The sequence below is a fragment of the Dreissena polymorpha genome, chromosome 2, assembly GCF_020536995.1.
Source record: "Dreissena polymorpha isolate Duluth1 chromosome 2, UMN_Dpol_1.0, whole genome shotgun sequence".
NCBI lineage: Eukaryota > Metazoa > Mollusca > Bivalvia > Myida > Dreissenidae > Dreissena > Dreissena polymorpha.
The window spans coordinates 101,857,911-101,875,470 of record NC_068356.1 but is presented as its reverse complement, the minus strand read 5'-3'; the positions used below and the strand labels follow the sequence as shown (position 1 = coordinate 101,875,470).

The 17,560-nt window shown below is 34.5% G+C and overlaps 1 protein-coding gene across 2 annotated transcripts in view; it reads right to left on the bottom strand.

Moving 5' to 3' along the window:
* Positions 1–2,209: 2,209 nt before the first annotated feature.
* LOC127868291 (cytosolic phospholipase A2-like) overlaps positions 2,210–17,560 on the bottom strand; it is a 39,369-nt gene continuing 24,018 nt past the window's right edge. The window contains exons 6-19 of one of the 2 annotated variants that reach the window (XM_052409924.1): positions 15,499–15,536; positions 14,999–15,131; positions 12,806–12,942; positions 11,496–11,621; positions 10,246–10,342; positions 9,762–9,876; positions 8,984–9,121; positions 8,377–8,469; positions 7,821–7,953; positions 7,390–7,509; positions 6,964–7,145; positions 5,653–5,831; positions 4,915–5,119; positions 2,210–4,068 (exon numbers count right to left, since the gene is read on the bottom strand). In XM_052409924.1, the coding sequence (XP_052265884.1) occupies positions 3,653–4,068; positions 4,915–5,119; positions 5,653–5,831; positions 6,964–7,145; positions 7,390–7,509; positions 7,821–7,953; positions 8,377–8,469; positions 8,984–9,121; positions 9,762–9,876; positions 10,246–10,342; positions 11,496–11,621; positions 12,806–12,942; positions 14,999–15,131; positions 15,499–15,536 (2,112 nt within the window). In that variant the 3' untranslated portion in view covers positions 2,210–3,652. The remainder of the gene's footprint in view (positions 4,069–4,914; positions 5,120–5,652; positions 5,832–6,963; positions 7,146–7,389; positions 7,510–7,820; positions 7,954–8,376; positions 8,470–8,983; positions 9,122–9,761; positions 9,877–10,245; positions 10,343–11,495; positions 11,622–12,805; positions 12,943–14,998; positions 15,132–15,498; positions 15,537–17,560) is intronic. The other variant, XM_052409925.1, reaches the window with a different exon arrangement.

Here is a 17,560-nt window from a genome sequence, read left to right as displayed (position 1 = left end):
AAGTAAGCCGACAATATGTAGTTAATGCTCTGTAAATTATGTTCTAAAAACGATTTACTTAAATAAATAGCGTGGCGATGACAAGACAAACGCCCGGAAGCGGGTTGTGAACAAGCAACGCCATCACCATAAATTGTCACAGAGTGTCTATCATCAAAATAGGATACTCCTTCATTCAGTAGAATTCCAGGTGTTTCTGCGTCCGAAACCATCATTGCTTTTTCACCACCAGCTTTAATCCATAAAATCATAAATCTCTGCGTACTTATACACACATATATATATTTCCTTACCCCACACCTTTGCCAGAATGTACAACACTGCACATGTGATGATGATCCCGTACACTTTGCATTCTTTATTATAATCTTAATGTTTTACAAAACATAAGTTAGCATTGTCAAGCTATACTTATTTAATATACTGCATATTTAAGATATGTTTTGATAAACATAAAGAGCTTATTGACGTCTGAATTACTACTCAAACAGTTCCTATACATGACGAAAATGAAACATGTCTTCGCATGGGCGTTGTCATGCCTCTATAGTTGCGGGTCTCCTGGTGTAAATATTCCAAATTTACAATAGTTGTTTCAATTATATGATTGTTCATCAAAGTGAACTAAGAAAGTGCATTATTTAAAAGAAACAAATCAGCACATCGTTTTCACTCGCAAATTGATATGGTGTTCAATAGAGTAGTACTCACAAGGATTCAGGTAAAATGTCTTGAGGAACTTCCTGCATGGAAAGGCACTATCCCCATACAGAATTCCATCAAAACAAGTTAAATGCAATTAAATGATATTATCAACTTTTAAATGATCATTAATGTTTACACATCCGTTTTGTTGAAATAATATTTTTAATATAAATTTATAAATGACAAACATTAACATGCATGCATATACATTAAGCCGCGATGAAAAATATTCAATTACTGTTATACTAAGCTATTACCATGATCATAAGCCTCAAAATAATCGCTGAGTACCGATTTTCCGTACACATGGGCATCATGTGTTCTTCTGGACCTTTTGGCATATTTGCCGGTGAATAAACAATAAATATGATTACATCAAATTACATGTATGCACTATTTTTCAAGACGCTCATATAGATATATAATAAATAATATAACAAATTCTTAGAATGTAGCAAGAAAAAAAGTGTTATTGAGAATTCCGCATTGATTGCCTCTTTCACACAATAGATCAAACTATATTTAAACCATGATAAGACTTTATATGCATTTATATGGAATCGTTACGCAATTAAAACTGACCACATTTGATTTGTTGTGCGCAAAGTATGCAATGCACAGTGGAAGTTTGGATTAGAATGACAAGTGTTAAACGCATGATAGAATTATTGAGCCGTATCAGTTAATTAGAAAGTGTTACGTAATCTTTGATCAGGTGTGTAAATAAATGATTTGCAATAATGAAGGATACTCAAACTCAGTTAAGGTAAGATGATGTTTTGTGTAAAATTAATATGTACCTCTATGATTACTCGTGGTCTGAACATTTAAACTGTTGTAGTGCTTTTGGTTTACATATTGCTCCTCGTGTTCATGGAGAGAAATGATTCTAACAGCCCTTCTCAAAAGAATCCTTCTCAAGTCTATAACCGGTCAGTCTTTCTATGCGATCGGTGTTGTCCGATGCAAATCTAAATCATCGGCAAATTAATCAGAGTGGTCAATTTCCGTGTATCTGTAAATTCTTTGAAATCGTCTTGGTCGTCTAACGGTCGGTAATCGTTGTCAGCCATTTTTTCATTATTGGGATACAAATAACAGAATTCAACTATATTGGGTAAATCTAAGCCAAAATGTAACCAAAAACGTGCGCCTGTTCGGATATCTTTTTTTAATACAATCGCTAACCAAAAAATATATCATAAAAATGAAGAAAACCAACACTTATCTGATGGATAAGAGTTATACGGATGTAAACAATAAGCTACCGGTCTCTAGAAAAAAGGGCTTCAAGTTAATGCGGTAAGTGCAACCCCATATCTGCCTGTGTAATCCGAACAGGTAAATATAAGACGTTACTTAACGTATATGCCTATGCCTTAAGCCTTGTTTTTCGAGACTACGGCTCAAATAATCTTAAAAGAGTCTGCGACAACATTCACTGATAGTGTGGCTTGCTTAACCTTTTAGCGTTTATGGAAGTATAACACATATACGTCCTGCGATCGTTTTGACTACAACATTTTATTATGATTATAAAGGCAATCGTCTAATCTGTATTTACATTCTCAATAATGATTAATGTAACACTTTGAAATCATATAAATATAACACACAGACAGACCGCCCTGCGGTCAAACCTGTAAACCCCAACAATAGATTGATCGAATGTATCTTAAGACTACCAAAAGCTGTCTATGTACATGCGTGCTATCACTTCTATAGGTAAATAAAAACAATCGGTTTTTGTTTTGCTTTGGCACCAGTATCATTTATTTTTAGTCTTTCATAAACCTTTGCACCTTTTTTATAAAGATTTATTTTACAAATGAAGTATTTCGTTTGTAAATGTGCACATGTATTCCCAATATTTTCGTCGCAATGTATTTATTTATTTCTAGACATTCATTTGATAAACGTTTACATTCAAGTTCAATCATAAGGTTCATGTAAATACTCAGAGACATATAATATTATGTACATCAGAGTTTGTAATTGCAATAGAATAAAATACATTAATCTTGTAAAGATATTGTATACTGTAGAGATAAACATTATATACGAACATAAATAGTATTAAATACTAGCAGTCATATCACATGATCAAATAAGCCAACTTCATTTATGACACAGTCTTAACTTTGTTCATCATATAATTTGTTTCTTTAAAGCTCTTTTTTTCTGATGAAACTTTTGTGTCCGTTCCATACGTATAACATATTTTAAGTCGGTCGGGTATCTCTACTCATTTTGGATCGCTATTAATTCAAACCACTAATTAAGTATAACTCGTATGTGTATACATTATGCATATATGATTTTATCACCACAATGTTTATAAGTATTTTCACCATACTTAGTGTTAGTTAGTAACACCTCAGTTCCATGTTCAAATTGGTAATATCAAAAACCCAAAATGCAACTGCAAAAGCATCAGTAATGATAATACATGTTTCAAGTGACATATTCATAATCAAACTTTCATAATTAATTAAATTGTTAAATTACACCGGCACTTCTCTTGACGCATTTCCGCACTTCTTCAACTATACGCCATGACCATTGATGTGCGAGAATTGTCTCGATTCTTAAATCCTTATTGATCTGATGTGCGGGGGGGGGTGTTATCTTGGAGACTCAATTGCTGTATAGAATCGAGTATCCCCGTCGTCCACGTCAATAGAGTTGCACTTTGAATCTTGCCACTGTTTTTATTTCTCCAGTTGCACGGGTTTCCTTCGTCCTGGTGTGTCTCGAAGCGCCGTATCCTCTTCATCTCTCGACGCCTCCGAGACATCTAACGACATGCTGCGTATAGGCAACCCAGCGTATTTTGATACCTTTCTCCATTGAACGATGTATAAGTCCCGTTGGAAAGCGGTGATTTCCTAGTAATTGCGCGTGTTTGTGTTATTTTTGGTACGTTCTCGCTCGTCACTGGCACATACTAATGTTGGTCTGACACATAATCCGGTGCATCATTGCCACATAGAGTTTCCCCAGGAATGTCATCGATTGACTCGCTAAGGTGTTTGGCGGCATCTCTTTTACTAAATTGACCGCTGTAAATACGCGGAAGGAACTTTGACAGTCGTTTTTTTAGGGACACTCTCCGTAGTAATGGCACATCTTCTAGTTTGCACGGGCACTTAGGCGGCTCAGCACGTTTCTTTTCAATTATCTCTACGATCACCTTCTTGATGGTGTCAACGTTTACTAAGACGTTGAACTCGGTCAGTTTAGATAGTCTTTCAAATGCGAGATGAGGATACGTGAAGTTGAATGTTGAATATGAAGCGGCTGGGTCATCAAATATGTCGAAATCGGCGAACTGTTTTTCTTCTTCCGTTCTTCGCCGCAAACCTTAGAAACAAATGTTACAATGTATCTTACTATTACGAACTTGTACGAAAACCTAAAAATGAGGACCAATATTGCACAAAGCGCCCATCTGATTACAAGCAAAAACGGAGGCCAGCTCTCACCGTTGACAAATGTACCTGAAACAATGTCCCACAGATATTTGATAATTGACACGTGATAATGATTTTGGGTTGGCCAACCAAACTTTAACTGAAATATCCTCGTCAAATCAAACCGTTATATATAACGATGTCATAAAGAAAGCTTGAGTTATGGATAAAGGATAATAACTCTGGTTTTAATGCTTCAATATATACTCTTCTTCAACCATTAATAAAGCACAAAAGCACATCCACGTGCTGTTAGAGATGGAGCAAGATCGGATGCCAAAAAGCTAGAATGTTGTACTAAGTCGAGTACTTTCCTCTTTCACATGGTCAATAACTAAGTTGTTCCTTTTCCGATCTATCTATGATCGAAAGGATCCGAATGTTTATGGTTAAATTGTGTCCATTTGGTCGAAACTGCATGAATTGGTGATGTCATTCATGCAAAAGGCATGCTCGTGTTTAAAAATAATATATTTGAATAATAAGGCTGTATGAAAATGCATTTTAAAACTGTACATTTTACGAAACTATTAATCGGCTGCACTTACTCCAAATCAACAATAACGAAAAGAAAATATCACACTTCGCTTACGGGAACGGAAGAATTAACAAGTTTTATTGGGTTGGTGAACTGTGAAATAATTTTTTAACATTTTACAAATTTTGATTGGATTCTTTAAATGGCAAAAGTCGTAAAGACACAGATAGGTTTTTATGATGCAAAACAAGTACTAACGTTTGCGAATCGGCTTACCCGGTTTAACAAACTGCCGAAACTCAACGTTGACGAGACAGAAGTGTAGTACAATGGGACAGTTGGCTTCAGTGGGGTGCCTGAAGATATACAGCTCCTTCATGCCCTCTCTGTCGAGTACGGTCGTGTCAATGGGAGGGAACATCACGTTGTGCTTCTTGGCCCACATTTCTGCTAGAAGCAGCTCCTGAAAGATTTGAAAGCGTAGTTAAAAGATCCATAAATAGTGCCCAATACTGTTATACTCAATAAAAACTTCCAACAACAAAGTGTCATACAAATTAAGCACAATGTGGAAAATCCCATTCTTTCCTTGACGCAGATTAATTCATTTATGTATAGCCCTACATACACTTTCATTTTTGCAACCTCGCTGTTCTTTTTTTCTTGCTGAATAGCTCGAAGAGCAGGACGTCCTAGCTTGAGCTCCGCTTATTAATAACATAATAATTATTCATGAGAACCACGTCATGCTTCTGACGCTACCCGAAGCCAAGCTCGCGTTTGCTCGTTAATAGACTAGCGTTGAATTTTTGGCTATTGCTATAAGGAACTTTTTTTATGGGTTAACTTAATATACATGTATGATACCAACGGCGTGAGTAAGAAATCCTTACTTCATGATATTAAGGCATGATTATGTATTCCGAAAGCAAACGGAAAAGTACGGATGATTACGTTTTTTGTGTAAAAAAAGAAACACCATATCCGAGCATATACCTTAAAAGGCGGACTTGAGTCGCTGGGTCGGGCGCTGAAGTCGAAGGACAGGATAATGTCTACCTCGCGCTGCGGCCGAAGCACCACGGGGTAGGGCGAGTTGAACGTGAGGCCCGCGTCCACCACGTACAGGTGCTTCTCCGTGGTCGGATGCATTTCGAAGATACCGTCGAAGTCGTCTGCAAAACATACGATATAGGCGTTAAGCGTGCTGTCTGTGTAAATAATAAAAATTAAATATCAGTCAATAAAATCTTATCGCTCACAAACATCGTTTCTCGAAGATGACGTCGAAGTCATCTGTAAAGCGTAGGGTATAATTTTATGGTTATTTTTCCACTGTCGTCGAACGTATGTTTGTAGAGCCTGGTGTGTGCATCTTAAAAAGCCGTATGCGGAGCAAAGTTTCAAAGTTGTTACATTGTGTACTGTCGCTACGAGTAACAGTTTAAAACGCATGTGTTCAAACATCATCTGTAAATCGTGCTTTGAGAATCACAAAAATTCCGACAAAGTTGCCTTTGAATGGTAGATCTCGAGATTATTATTTTACTAATATCGTCTTTTATATTAAAAGTTACTTACACGCCACACTAACGCCGATTAACAACGGCGACGCATATACATATATAAAGATGATTCTTATATAATTTGGCATACACTTATTTCGATTAAAATGTGTGCTATATTTTCTTTGCTTATGTCGGGATCCAGATTTAAATGTTAAATGTTCTTCTTGTATCCATACGGTTTATCACAATATTTTAAAAATTCGGTATTATCTATTAACAACCATAATACATACTTCATCGATAGCATTTGGTTGCGTTTGATGCAAATGTATGAGTTTATCTTAAAAGGATGTCAGGTCGTTCCGCAGAAGTTTCTATGAAGTTATTGACTTCCCAAAAATAATTTAACAAAAAACACACACCTTTTTCAGGTCTGATGATCGTTTGCTATAGATATTTACTAAATGCTGTGTTTCCGTGCTTTCAATTAACCCATACATCGACAAAGCCCACCATCGGGGGGGGGGGGGGTATCTATCAGATTCACTGATATTCTTGTTATGCTAGGTATGGTAATGTTAAAAAGACTCATAGATTTTCTGTTAATATTACCGGTATACATGTATTAATTAACAAACAATATATTTTGCGTGAACAAAAAATTTATCTTAAGATTGTTTATCTGTAAACAAGTCCCTTAACCAAGGATAAATCACCACCAAAGTAAATATGCGTGTTCGAAACTACTAGATTACCAGAATCTAATCTAACTTATCTAACTTAAAGTTAAAATGCTCACCACTAAGAGGCCTCAGTGCCGATTCGTCTGCTCCGTCAACTTTATTGGGAACTTCTGGTGGCTCCTTATTAATGGGGGAAAATGGAGAAATGGGGTAACTCTGTTGCAGAGAAAGTCCTCTCATGAAGTTGTGGATCACACCGGCCCGACCTGCGCGAGTGCTCAGTAATTCAAAGCGTTTACTGCAAAATGCGATATGTTGGTATTGAAGTTGCCAGAAGACCTAACGTTATTTTATTAAGAAGGCTTAGGATCTAGTAGCGTTTAATATGAAATGCATAATGTTGCTATTGAAATAGTCAAAAGAAAAAAAACGTGTGTACTTAGATATCTTAGTATTTCCCAGCGTTTAATGCACAATAATATATTAATTCGTATTTGAACTCATAAAAATTAAAACATTACTTGATAAATATGGAAGCCTACTTTTCAAAAACACCTTCCAGAAACTCTGTCCAGTATCCCTTGCGTTTTGTTCGCCTCGTAGAAATCTGACGTTTAGGAGCGCTGTCCACGGAAAGACCGCTTCCGGTTGAGCCGTTAGGTCTGTTATACGTAATAAAACACGGCGGGGTTATTTCAAATTACTGATAGTTGTTTGAATTAAAATAAATGTCGATATAACAATCTATCAAACGTGTTAATTTGCAATAAAAAATATATATGCTGATTTTTTTGTTATATTACTTATTATAGCCCTGCTTTGACATCTTAAATATTTGATAATTAAGAATACAAGTTTTGGAAATTACATTTCACAAACCTCAATATATATAAGCGGGCTAAACATGTACTTTTCTTAACGCCATTCATAGATACTGGTACTATTGCCATTATGTTTGCGCGTGAGCTCTTACCTGAGATTAGCAGACTGGGAGGAAGACTTCTTCACGTTGTCCACTAACTTAATTGACGACTCTTCGTCGTTAAAATCTCCTTCGTCGCTACTTTCGCTGCTTTCATCCTGATCATTTTCTTCCAGAGCCTTAGCTACATTGAAGTGTTGACATTATCAGAAATGCTACATAGAGTTTAGTGGACCCACAGTCGGATAATAAGTCACTGTCGCAAATACAGAGTTCCTAATTTAATTTATTGCCATGTGTGTACAACATTAAGTTGAAGATAAAGTATTGCAAACTATCTTTATTTGAGATTAATATATCAACCCTCTTCCAGAAATTTGTTACGGCGACCATTTGCGTTTAGCTAAAAAGGCCTATTTTTACGTGAAAACTATGATTGTATTAACAACTAGAGAAAGCACTAAATATAAGAACGAGATTCTCATCTATGGATTGTTACTGATTGACATAACAGAGTCGTATATATAATAATGGTAGCGTCTAACGATTCTATGACTTTAAAAAACTCTTAATCGAAGGGACAAGAGACACGTTTGAAAGGTTTTACCCATTTCCTGTCTGATCATCTCCACTGGATCGATGCGTTTGTTGTCCTCGAAGAGACGCTTAAAGAGAATGCAGAAGGCGCTGCCCCAGATACCTGAATCAAACAATAATCAAAGCATTTAACACGTTAAATGTCTAGTGCTTGCAAGAAACAGAGTGCAATTCCCATGTACGTAAACAAACATCATCGGCGGCTAAAAAGGTTGAATGATATGAATTGCCTGATTCAGAAAGATTGTCTCTAAATACCTGAATAAAAACTCAAAGTGCTGACAATTTTGAAATACTAAAGACAATGTTGAAATACTAAACCTTGTCAGTTTTCGGGTACCAAAATAAAACATCAAAGCGCAGATCGCATCAAAGACCACGGGACGCCTGATAGAGAAAGCATGGCTTCAGATTATTATGCAAATATCTAATACAGGTTGTATAAATTATTGCAAAATATAGCCGGAGATTGATCTAAAGAGCACGGGCTGTCAGTTCTGCGCTCTATCAATTGAGCAACCAAACCACTTTTCTTTCAATCAGGTTTAGGACGCATTATTTACTTCTAAGCAATGACTTTCAAAGGCCAAGCGAGATATTTGCGGAAGTTCCGTTACCTTGCAGGAAATGGAGTGGAGGTTCCTCGTACTCCTTGGCCAGTTGCCCCATGAAAAATTTACAGCCGAATAACTTAGTAGGCATGAACGTGCCGTACTTGGCCATACCGATCTCGTATGGTGAAAACTCTACCCACTCTGAAAGTTGATATGAATTAGTTCAAAATATCAAGTGGAAAGCACCATTCACATCCCTGTTCACATCAAATCACGTTCGATTTCAGTAGCTTGATTACCAATATAATTATGTACAGTCAAAACGGTTGATAGAACAAACGTATTTGAACAAATTATTTTCTGCAAGTTGAGTTGAGTATTTGAGTTCAGTAAACTTTACTTAAGCCTGAATGCGACAAAAGTCTGCTACTATAAGAGACACTTTCCTGTGAATATCTGTGTATATCAACATATGTTTTGAGAGCATTCATTCTCACGACTATGATAGCAAGAGCATATATTATAACACGAGTGTTATTTGACAGCAAGAGCGTCTATTGCAACAAGTTGTTCGTTTACAAGAAGAGCGCCTGTCAACAACAATCGTGTCTATTACAACAAGAACGTCTATTATAACAAAGCTCCTATTACTACAAGAGCGTCTTTTTCAACACAATAAGAGCGGCATCGGGTACAACAAGGCGTGTTCTACAACAAGAGCGTCTATTTAAAAAGGGCGCCTATTCCAACTATAGCATATAATTCAAGATCGGAGTCCATTACAACAATGACGGTTTTTTCAACATCAATGCCTAGAAAAAACTAGCTGCTAGACAGTTACCTTGGAAACTGCGAGCGGATCTGTCTTTCTTCACGTGCACGCACGTAAGTAGAGGCATCGGTATCGCGCCGTCTGTAAGCTTCGTCTGCTGCTCCGACAACCGACTGTGCAACCTCTATAAAAGCAAATGTCTGGTTTAGAGTGTATTTGAATGTATCGATTGGCAGATCAAAAGAGTGTTCTCCGTCAAATTGATCACATGAATTGTTATAGACTAAACACACTTTCGGTCCTTTTCAAAGATGTTTCTGTCATATAAGACACAAATCGGATGATACATTTTGAATAGATGGGTATATATAAAATAACAATTTGTTAACATTCGTTTGATGATTGAAGCATTCAAATCGCCCTTTATTAAATGAATGTCTTTTTTCATATATATTAGAGCGAGTCGGAACGTTTAAGTTGTACTTTACTGAACATAATCGTAAAAGAGATCGTTTCCCTTTAAACATATTATTATCGTTAATGTAGCACTTACGTTGCCTAGTAAAGTCTCCCCGATCATGTGACCAAAAATGTCGGTAAAACTGACCGGTTGGCCGTTCCGTCTCTTCTTCATTATATTGTCCATAAACCTGAAAATTACAGATCCTGCTAGAAAAGGCAAATCGAAAACCGTGTCCAATTGTTGTGGGCCATTCAATTAGCCAATTAAAAACCGTTTATTTATAGACCATAAAAATGTGACTTAATTGTATGACCAATAAATAGTCCAATAGTCACATCAGAATCTGGATGCATTCTATCAAAAATTAGACATCTTGTTTCTGTTAAGTGTTCATTAAACAATGGAACAGTCAATAAATGTATGATATCAACATTTTAACCATGCACAGACACCGAGTTTTATTATTATATTCAAACATTATTATCATTTGATAATCGGCTGTTTCGAATGGAAGTATGAACATTTCTTAAATGCACCACAACGCCACAGGAGGCTTATTACTAATCAAAAGTGAACGACACGATTGCAGAAAAATTATCGATACTCTGAAATGCACCTATCCATAGTTTGAAACAAATCTATTATAACAAATATAACAAAAAACACTAAAACGCACCACTTAATAGCAGAAAAAAAACAATTTATGATTCTGACAGAAATATGAGTAAACGTGTACGTTACCGCGTAAACTTGTTCGTTGTAAACTTTATTTGAGTATAAAATTATTTATTTTTATTCTGAAACTAAGAGATAGTTAATTTATGCTATTGAGCTTTCTTCGGTCATATTAAGGGAGTTGAAAAAATTAAAATTAAATGCTGACGATTAACTCTTATGTTCTCGCTTTAAGCGAGTATATACGATGAAAATGTCAAAAAAGTATTTCCGCCAATACATGCATATGAACGAGGGGTGTAAAATAGAATATATTTGAGTTCATATTATGACGTTTTGTTTTATTTTATTGAAAATCCCATTACCAAGTTTAAACCGATAGCAAAACGTTTACACGTCTTTATTTTGTTTTGTTCCATGTGCCATGCAAACAAATCAGAACAGGACTATTTGGGATTCCAAGATTAAGTAAAAATTTGTGTTTGTACATGAATAAGTATTCTACTGTAAAGGCTACACATTTTTGCAATTATATAAAACTCTTAATTTCTTAAATTATTGAACCTATTTTTCCGAATTTTAATTCGAGTTTTGTATTCATCAGTCTTTCATCTGTTTGAATTTGTATTTGCAAGATCGTTAATACTCGCTTTAGCAGTGCTAACCTGTATACTGTTTGCGGTTTCAGCAGCCACAGTGGACTGGAGTCGATGTTATTCTTCAGCTCGTGCTGCATATCACCAGGGGCCATTTTCGGCCAGTTTGGGTGGGAGTACAGGGTGGAGATATACCTGTGAAAACAAGCAGTCAAAATCCACCTTTACTAAAGATTTTTGCAATAAATTTAAGTAACCAGTAAATGTTGTAGCGCAAATATTTATATATTTATATTCAATATTTTCCTAAAAATTCATTGAAAAAATATTTAAAACATGAATATATTAATATAAATCAATCCTTCGGAGGGTGATGCGTGCAATCATACTGGTTTAAAAATTGCATGGTAACTAAAATTTTAACAAAATGGTCTTCCGATAAACCACGTCCACCGAATGCTTACGAGATGTTTAACGTAAGTCGCATTGAAAAAAATCTAACTTAACGTGACATCGAAAAAAAATAGTCACACATGTATTTTTCATGATGGTAAAACTGCTTAATTTATGTTTTTATCCAAAAACTGTGTTGCTGCGTTCCCAGTCAACAAATAGTGAACACATAAACATGGAGTAGTGGAATTGTTGTTTCTCGTGGAGGATGATTAGACAGAAGCAAACAAGTGGATTTACATATAAATTATGTGTAAAGCTGAAGACAGCGAAGGAAAATAACAGTTTAAACCATAATTTATCCGTTTCTGGTAAACCTCAAAATTTTTATTGCAACCATGGGACTTAGTCCCAGAAAAATGTTGATTCAAAAATTGATTTGGTTTAGTTCCAAATATGGATTAATTTTTAGACATATAGTAATTTTATCAATTCATATACCCCTTTACTAGATTATTTATTATTAATATACTTTTACATATTCGCTTTGTAATTATTTAGCTGTTTACTTGGTAAGATATTTCACTAAATTCCAGTTTTGCAATAAATTGTGATCGATCAAGTTTGCGAATTAACAGTCTAAAAACGCACTAGCTGTGCAGATTAGCTAATTACAAATAGCAATCAGTCATTGATAAGCAGCGACCAGTGCAGGTCATTTGTCACAAGTTATTTAAATCGAAATATCTTGGAAAGTGTTTTAACCCAATCGAAATAATTACCCCTTGTATCCCGATAAGTACAACTAACGTTGATTGTTAAATGGTCGAGGTATAAGTAATTAAAGTGCTCAGCACACATTGAAGTTTTCATTAAGAATAAGGATTCATCACTATGAAAACACATTATTCATTAACGTTTAACTTATTTTCTTAGAACATATCACTGCCTTCGTGGTTTCGACGACGATACACTGCGCTACTCACCATGACGACCCAGAGAGCCCGCACAGATATGTGGCGCACTGGAATATGCCGGCGTCGTAGAGGCCCTTGACGGCGCCACTAAGGCCCACCAAAGCTCGAAACCCGCCGCCGGAACCGATTATACCAATGGTCGGCACCTGTTGGAGTGTAGAAGAGGAGACGCTTGATTCATGTTGCTTATAGATTTACTATTAAACGGCTCGATTCCAAAATCAACGTCAACGACATTACAACATAAACAATAAAGTTTATTTCATGGAAAGTTTTTCTGAGCATATCTGCAATTTTGGATTGTTTTGTGGATTCTAGTGTTGGTTTAGAGACACTCTAAATTTTACAAAAAATAAGCTCAGACGCATAGGAAGTAAATCTAAATATGCTTTACGTTATATTCCTCAGAGGTTTCTAAAACTGTATACACATCTTTTACAAAACTGTTTTTTTCCATACCATTGTTGTTTAAAAAATATCAAGAGGACTATGTTTGAACCAACTAATAAAACTATTAACTTGCACAATGTATTCAAACACATAACAAAATCCATACGTATATAAAAAAAGACTTTTAAGATCCAGTTTTAATCACATTAATTACAATTGTTTAAAGTTTTTTTTATTAACAATGTCATTGTGATATTTTTATTGTTTATAATTTAAAGCCAGCTACACTTTCATGGTCACCCATTTTGCAAAAAACGCATCTTCAATAATCATGATGTATTTGAGAATTGATATGTTTAATAAACTGATGAAATATGTCTTTTTCCATATGCACCTATCATGAACTGCTTAAAATTATTATGTGCATTAAGTTTATCACTTGTGAAAAAAAGCAATCGGGTCTTCAATAGTTACAAATTGCTGAGTTCATAATCACCTAAGCAATGCTTTTCAGAACTATCTAGTTTTCATACGCAATATTTATATTGCAAACATACGTTTAAATATGTGAACATGATTGATAATTCATAATTACCTCAACGTGGAACACACAACAGGTTTACATGGTACTCACACAGATCAGAAACGAATTAAAATACTGTTTCCTTAATGTAAAAGACATGGACATTTATGGGGAAAATAAATTTAAAAAACACACCTTTTTGGACTTTTTTCCCATTATTTAAAAATATACTAACAGCTAGAAAAAGATGTATTTGCTTCATGTTATGCGGTGAATGATTGGAGATGGCAATTGAACGGGGGAAAAAAAGAAAACATAAACGTTTAACGCTTGACCGTGAGTCATGAAAATGTATCTAAATAATTTAAATATATATATGTATGTATATATTATACATATATAAATGACCAGCACTTTTTTCAAGTACAACTTTGCGCAACAATTGTGTAATCATTACCCAAAGGCTAATGGGGCTAAAGCAAAACACACGAATGTTTCTTTTAATTAATTATCAAAAAGAATTATTTTAAAATAATTTTTAATTTCATTTGTGTTCATAAAAAATATTTATTTTTGTTTTATATAGCAACAAATAAAATGAGTTTTGAATGCTACACTAAAATCGAAAAAAATGGTAAGAAAAAAAAGATAAATGGACTAATTATTTCGCAATTGCAAATCGGAATTCATAACATTTATAATCTAATTTAAACTACAAATATTGAACCTCAAAATGATCATGTACTTTTTTTAATTCTTTACAAAAACAGACTCGACTTAAAACACCTGCATATAAAAAAATAATAACATTTTTAATGCTCGTGTAATGTTGAATTTAATAGATCAACGTGTTGGTTACGATATTTATAATATCATTTTATTGAAATATTGCTTGACGTATGATCATTAAACGTACGTGTCAATGGATAACGGCATGCATACACTTGACAGGATATATTTATAGTTGTTATTCCCAATGTTATAAGAAAAAAAAGGCGGCAATAAACCTTATCATAAATAATCACCATATAAGTATTCGCTCTGGTAAACTGAGTTGAAAGTATTGTATGGGTACCAGCGATGATTGATCGTTTCAACATTGAAATGCTCTCAAATAAAATCAGCATTCGAGAGGCATATTAATACAAACTTGTATGCAGTACGTTTTTGTTCATTCTATTCACAGTAAGGTCGAACAAGGTGCGGCAAACGATGTAAACGAACTAAAAGAAGGTCTTAACTTAATAAGCAGTGCTTTAAAGTTTAGTGCTTAACACTATAGGCTTAACCTCGTCCACATTATTTGGCCCTTTTTCTCCCAGCAACTGTTTCATAGCCTCCATGACCTTGACCTTTCGACGAGTTAAAAACGACTTCTCCTGCTCACATAAGCACAGACTGTAGCGTAACGTAGGCTTCTGACTGAAATGAAAAAGTGACGCTTAATTTATGCATGGTAATGTTTTCGTTTTGTTCAACGCGTATTTATTTATTTTTAATGCGATGCTTGTTTGGCCAAATATTTAAACTACATAAACGTTGATGCTCGCGTCTTTGTGTTATTGCTCTTCATTATTTTTTTAATTGATAATTTCAAGATTTTTATCACTGACCTACACGGTGCTCATCCTGATTGAACGACATAAATTCTGTGTCAGACTGAGCCATGGATAATATTGTATGGTGCATACATGTAGCAATAGTAGAGTAACGATTTCCTAATGAAATGAATGGCGATATCATTTTAGCAACCTATTGTATATGTATCGTCTTCGTACCAACTACTTACTCAAGCGAAATCTTCATCTCTATGTCAACCTCTGACACCTGGAATACAACAAAATGAATTAACTGTTTGTTTTCTAAGAATCGTTATGTTTTGTGAAGTATTATATTTATTTAATGTATTAAACAAACTTTAGATATATTTGAAAAAGTATTTGTTTCTCGAAATACAAAATACACGTTTAAATGTAAAGAACTGATACAGTTCTGTTTTACACTTTGTTCAGATGTGTGTGGATGTATTCTATATTGATAGTATGCATAAATGTTAAACATGACAGTAACTGGTGAAAGTTTTATTAAAATTCTATTACAATTGTTTTAATACCGACTGTCACAAAATAGTGTCATTCGGTATGTCAGTCTGAGGGTTTGTTTAAGATGTTGACGCAAATTACAAATTGTTGTGGGTTTAATGGAAAGCATATTACAGCATAGCATTTGTCTTTGTTGAAATATACTCTTTATTTTCCGTATTTTGCATGAAACTTGATAATGATCCCCATTGACCTTGTCAGTTCGTCTTTATAAGTAATAAGTCCCCTTTAAGATGGAAAAAGTGCATGTTCGACTACACCTACTGAATGTGCACATGTTTTCTGGCGCCCCTTGTTAGACCTGATACGGTGATTTAAGACTTAACGTGAATTAATATCATAGCATTAGTAGTAGTATGCGTGTATGGGTTTTTGTGGGTGACCTTAAAGAAATAAACTACCGAAAAATTTACAAGATTGTATCAGTACTGAGAATAGTTAGACACTATACATCTTTAGAGCATTTCGTTACAAATTAGCATTTCGATCAATGCAAATGATACAGAAAATAACTTATCATGTAGAAAACTGAAACGATTTCATGTAAATGTTATCAAAGAAAGAAATTTTGCAATACTACGCTTACGAAATATCAAATATATCGTACGTCCGTAGCAAAGGTTAAATATAAAAAAAGATAGTATGGAATGTTACATATCATGTACGAATGCATTAAGGGCCACATCAAAATAACGATCGCATTGAATGTCCAATATAAAGTACACTCGCAGAGAAGTACACACTAAAAGTAAATCAAAGAGAATGTCTCATTTTAAGAACGATCTTAGACAAAGTCACATTCAAAGTACGATCACATGAAATTTTACATTTAAAGTATTTCCGTACGAAATTGATACTTAAAGTAAGATCCTTAGAAAACCTCTTAAATACAATAGAAGGGAAGGTTACATGTAAAGTATGAAAGCAGGAAAGATTAAATTTAAAGTACTATTGTATTAGTTATGAAATTTAAATAACCATCCAAATTTGACTAAAGCATGCATTGTTTGGGACTTTTCTTAATTATTAAGCAAAATCTACAACGAATATGATATTTGTAATTAGAAATGTTGCATGACGGGAAACAAGGTGCAACATGTGATTAACTGATATTTTTGTGGCAATGGTCTCTCTAGGTGCCTATTGAAATATGCCTACACACGACATTTGTTAAAATTACGAAAAGAATGATATGTTAATTCATTTTGCAGTGTACAATAACACCAAACATGCACAAACGAAAATTGTCAAATTAGAGTTGAAGGCGTATATTAAGGTTTCGTTGATACATGTTCTTATACATTTAAACTTCTTCGACTTTAAACGGGTTCCAACTACCAATGATTTGCAAATGAATAGTTCAAATCGGTGACCACATCTTAAAAGATTCAACCACACTAAAAATCAACAAACATTTCGTAAGACATTTCGAAAAAAAAGTTAACCCATTAACAATCAGTGTTCCTAATAGAAACAGTAAACATTTAAACGTTAGATGTGGTCTGTTAATATTAATTTAACGAGAAACAAAATGCTCGTTTTTATTTTTGTGGGACAATATATTCCATTTTAATTTCCCGCGACGATATCCGAACATTTACGAGCAAACGCAGCGTTGGAAGCATGAAGAAGTTCTCATGGATAATCATTATGTTTTTAAAACGCGGAGCTAAAGCGAGGACGTCCTGATCTTAGCAAGAAAAAAAAGAGAGCGTGCAAAAATGAAATTGTATGTGGGTCAATACATCA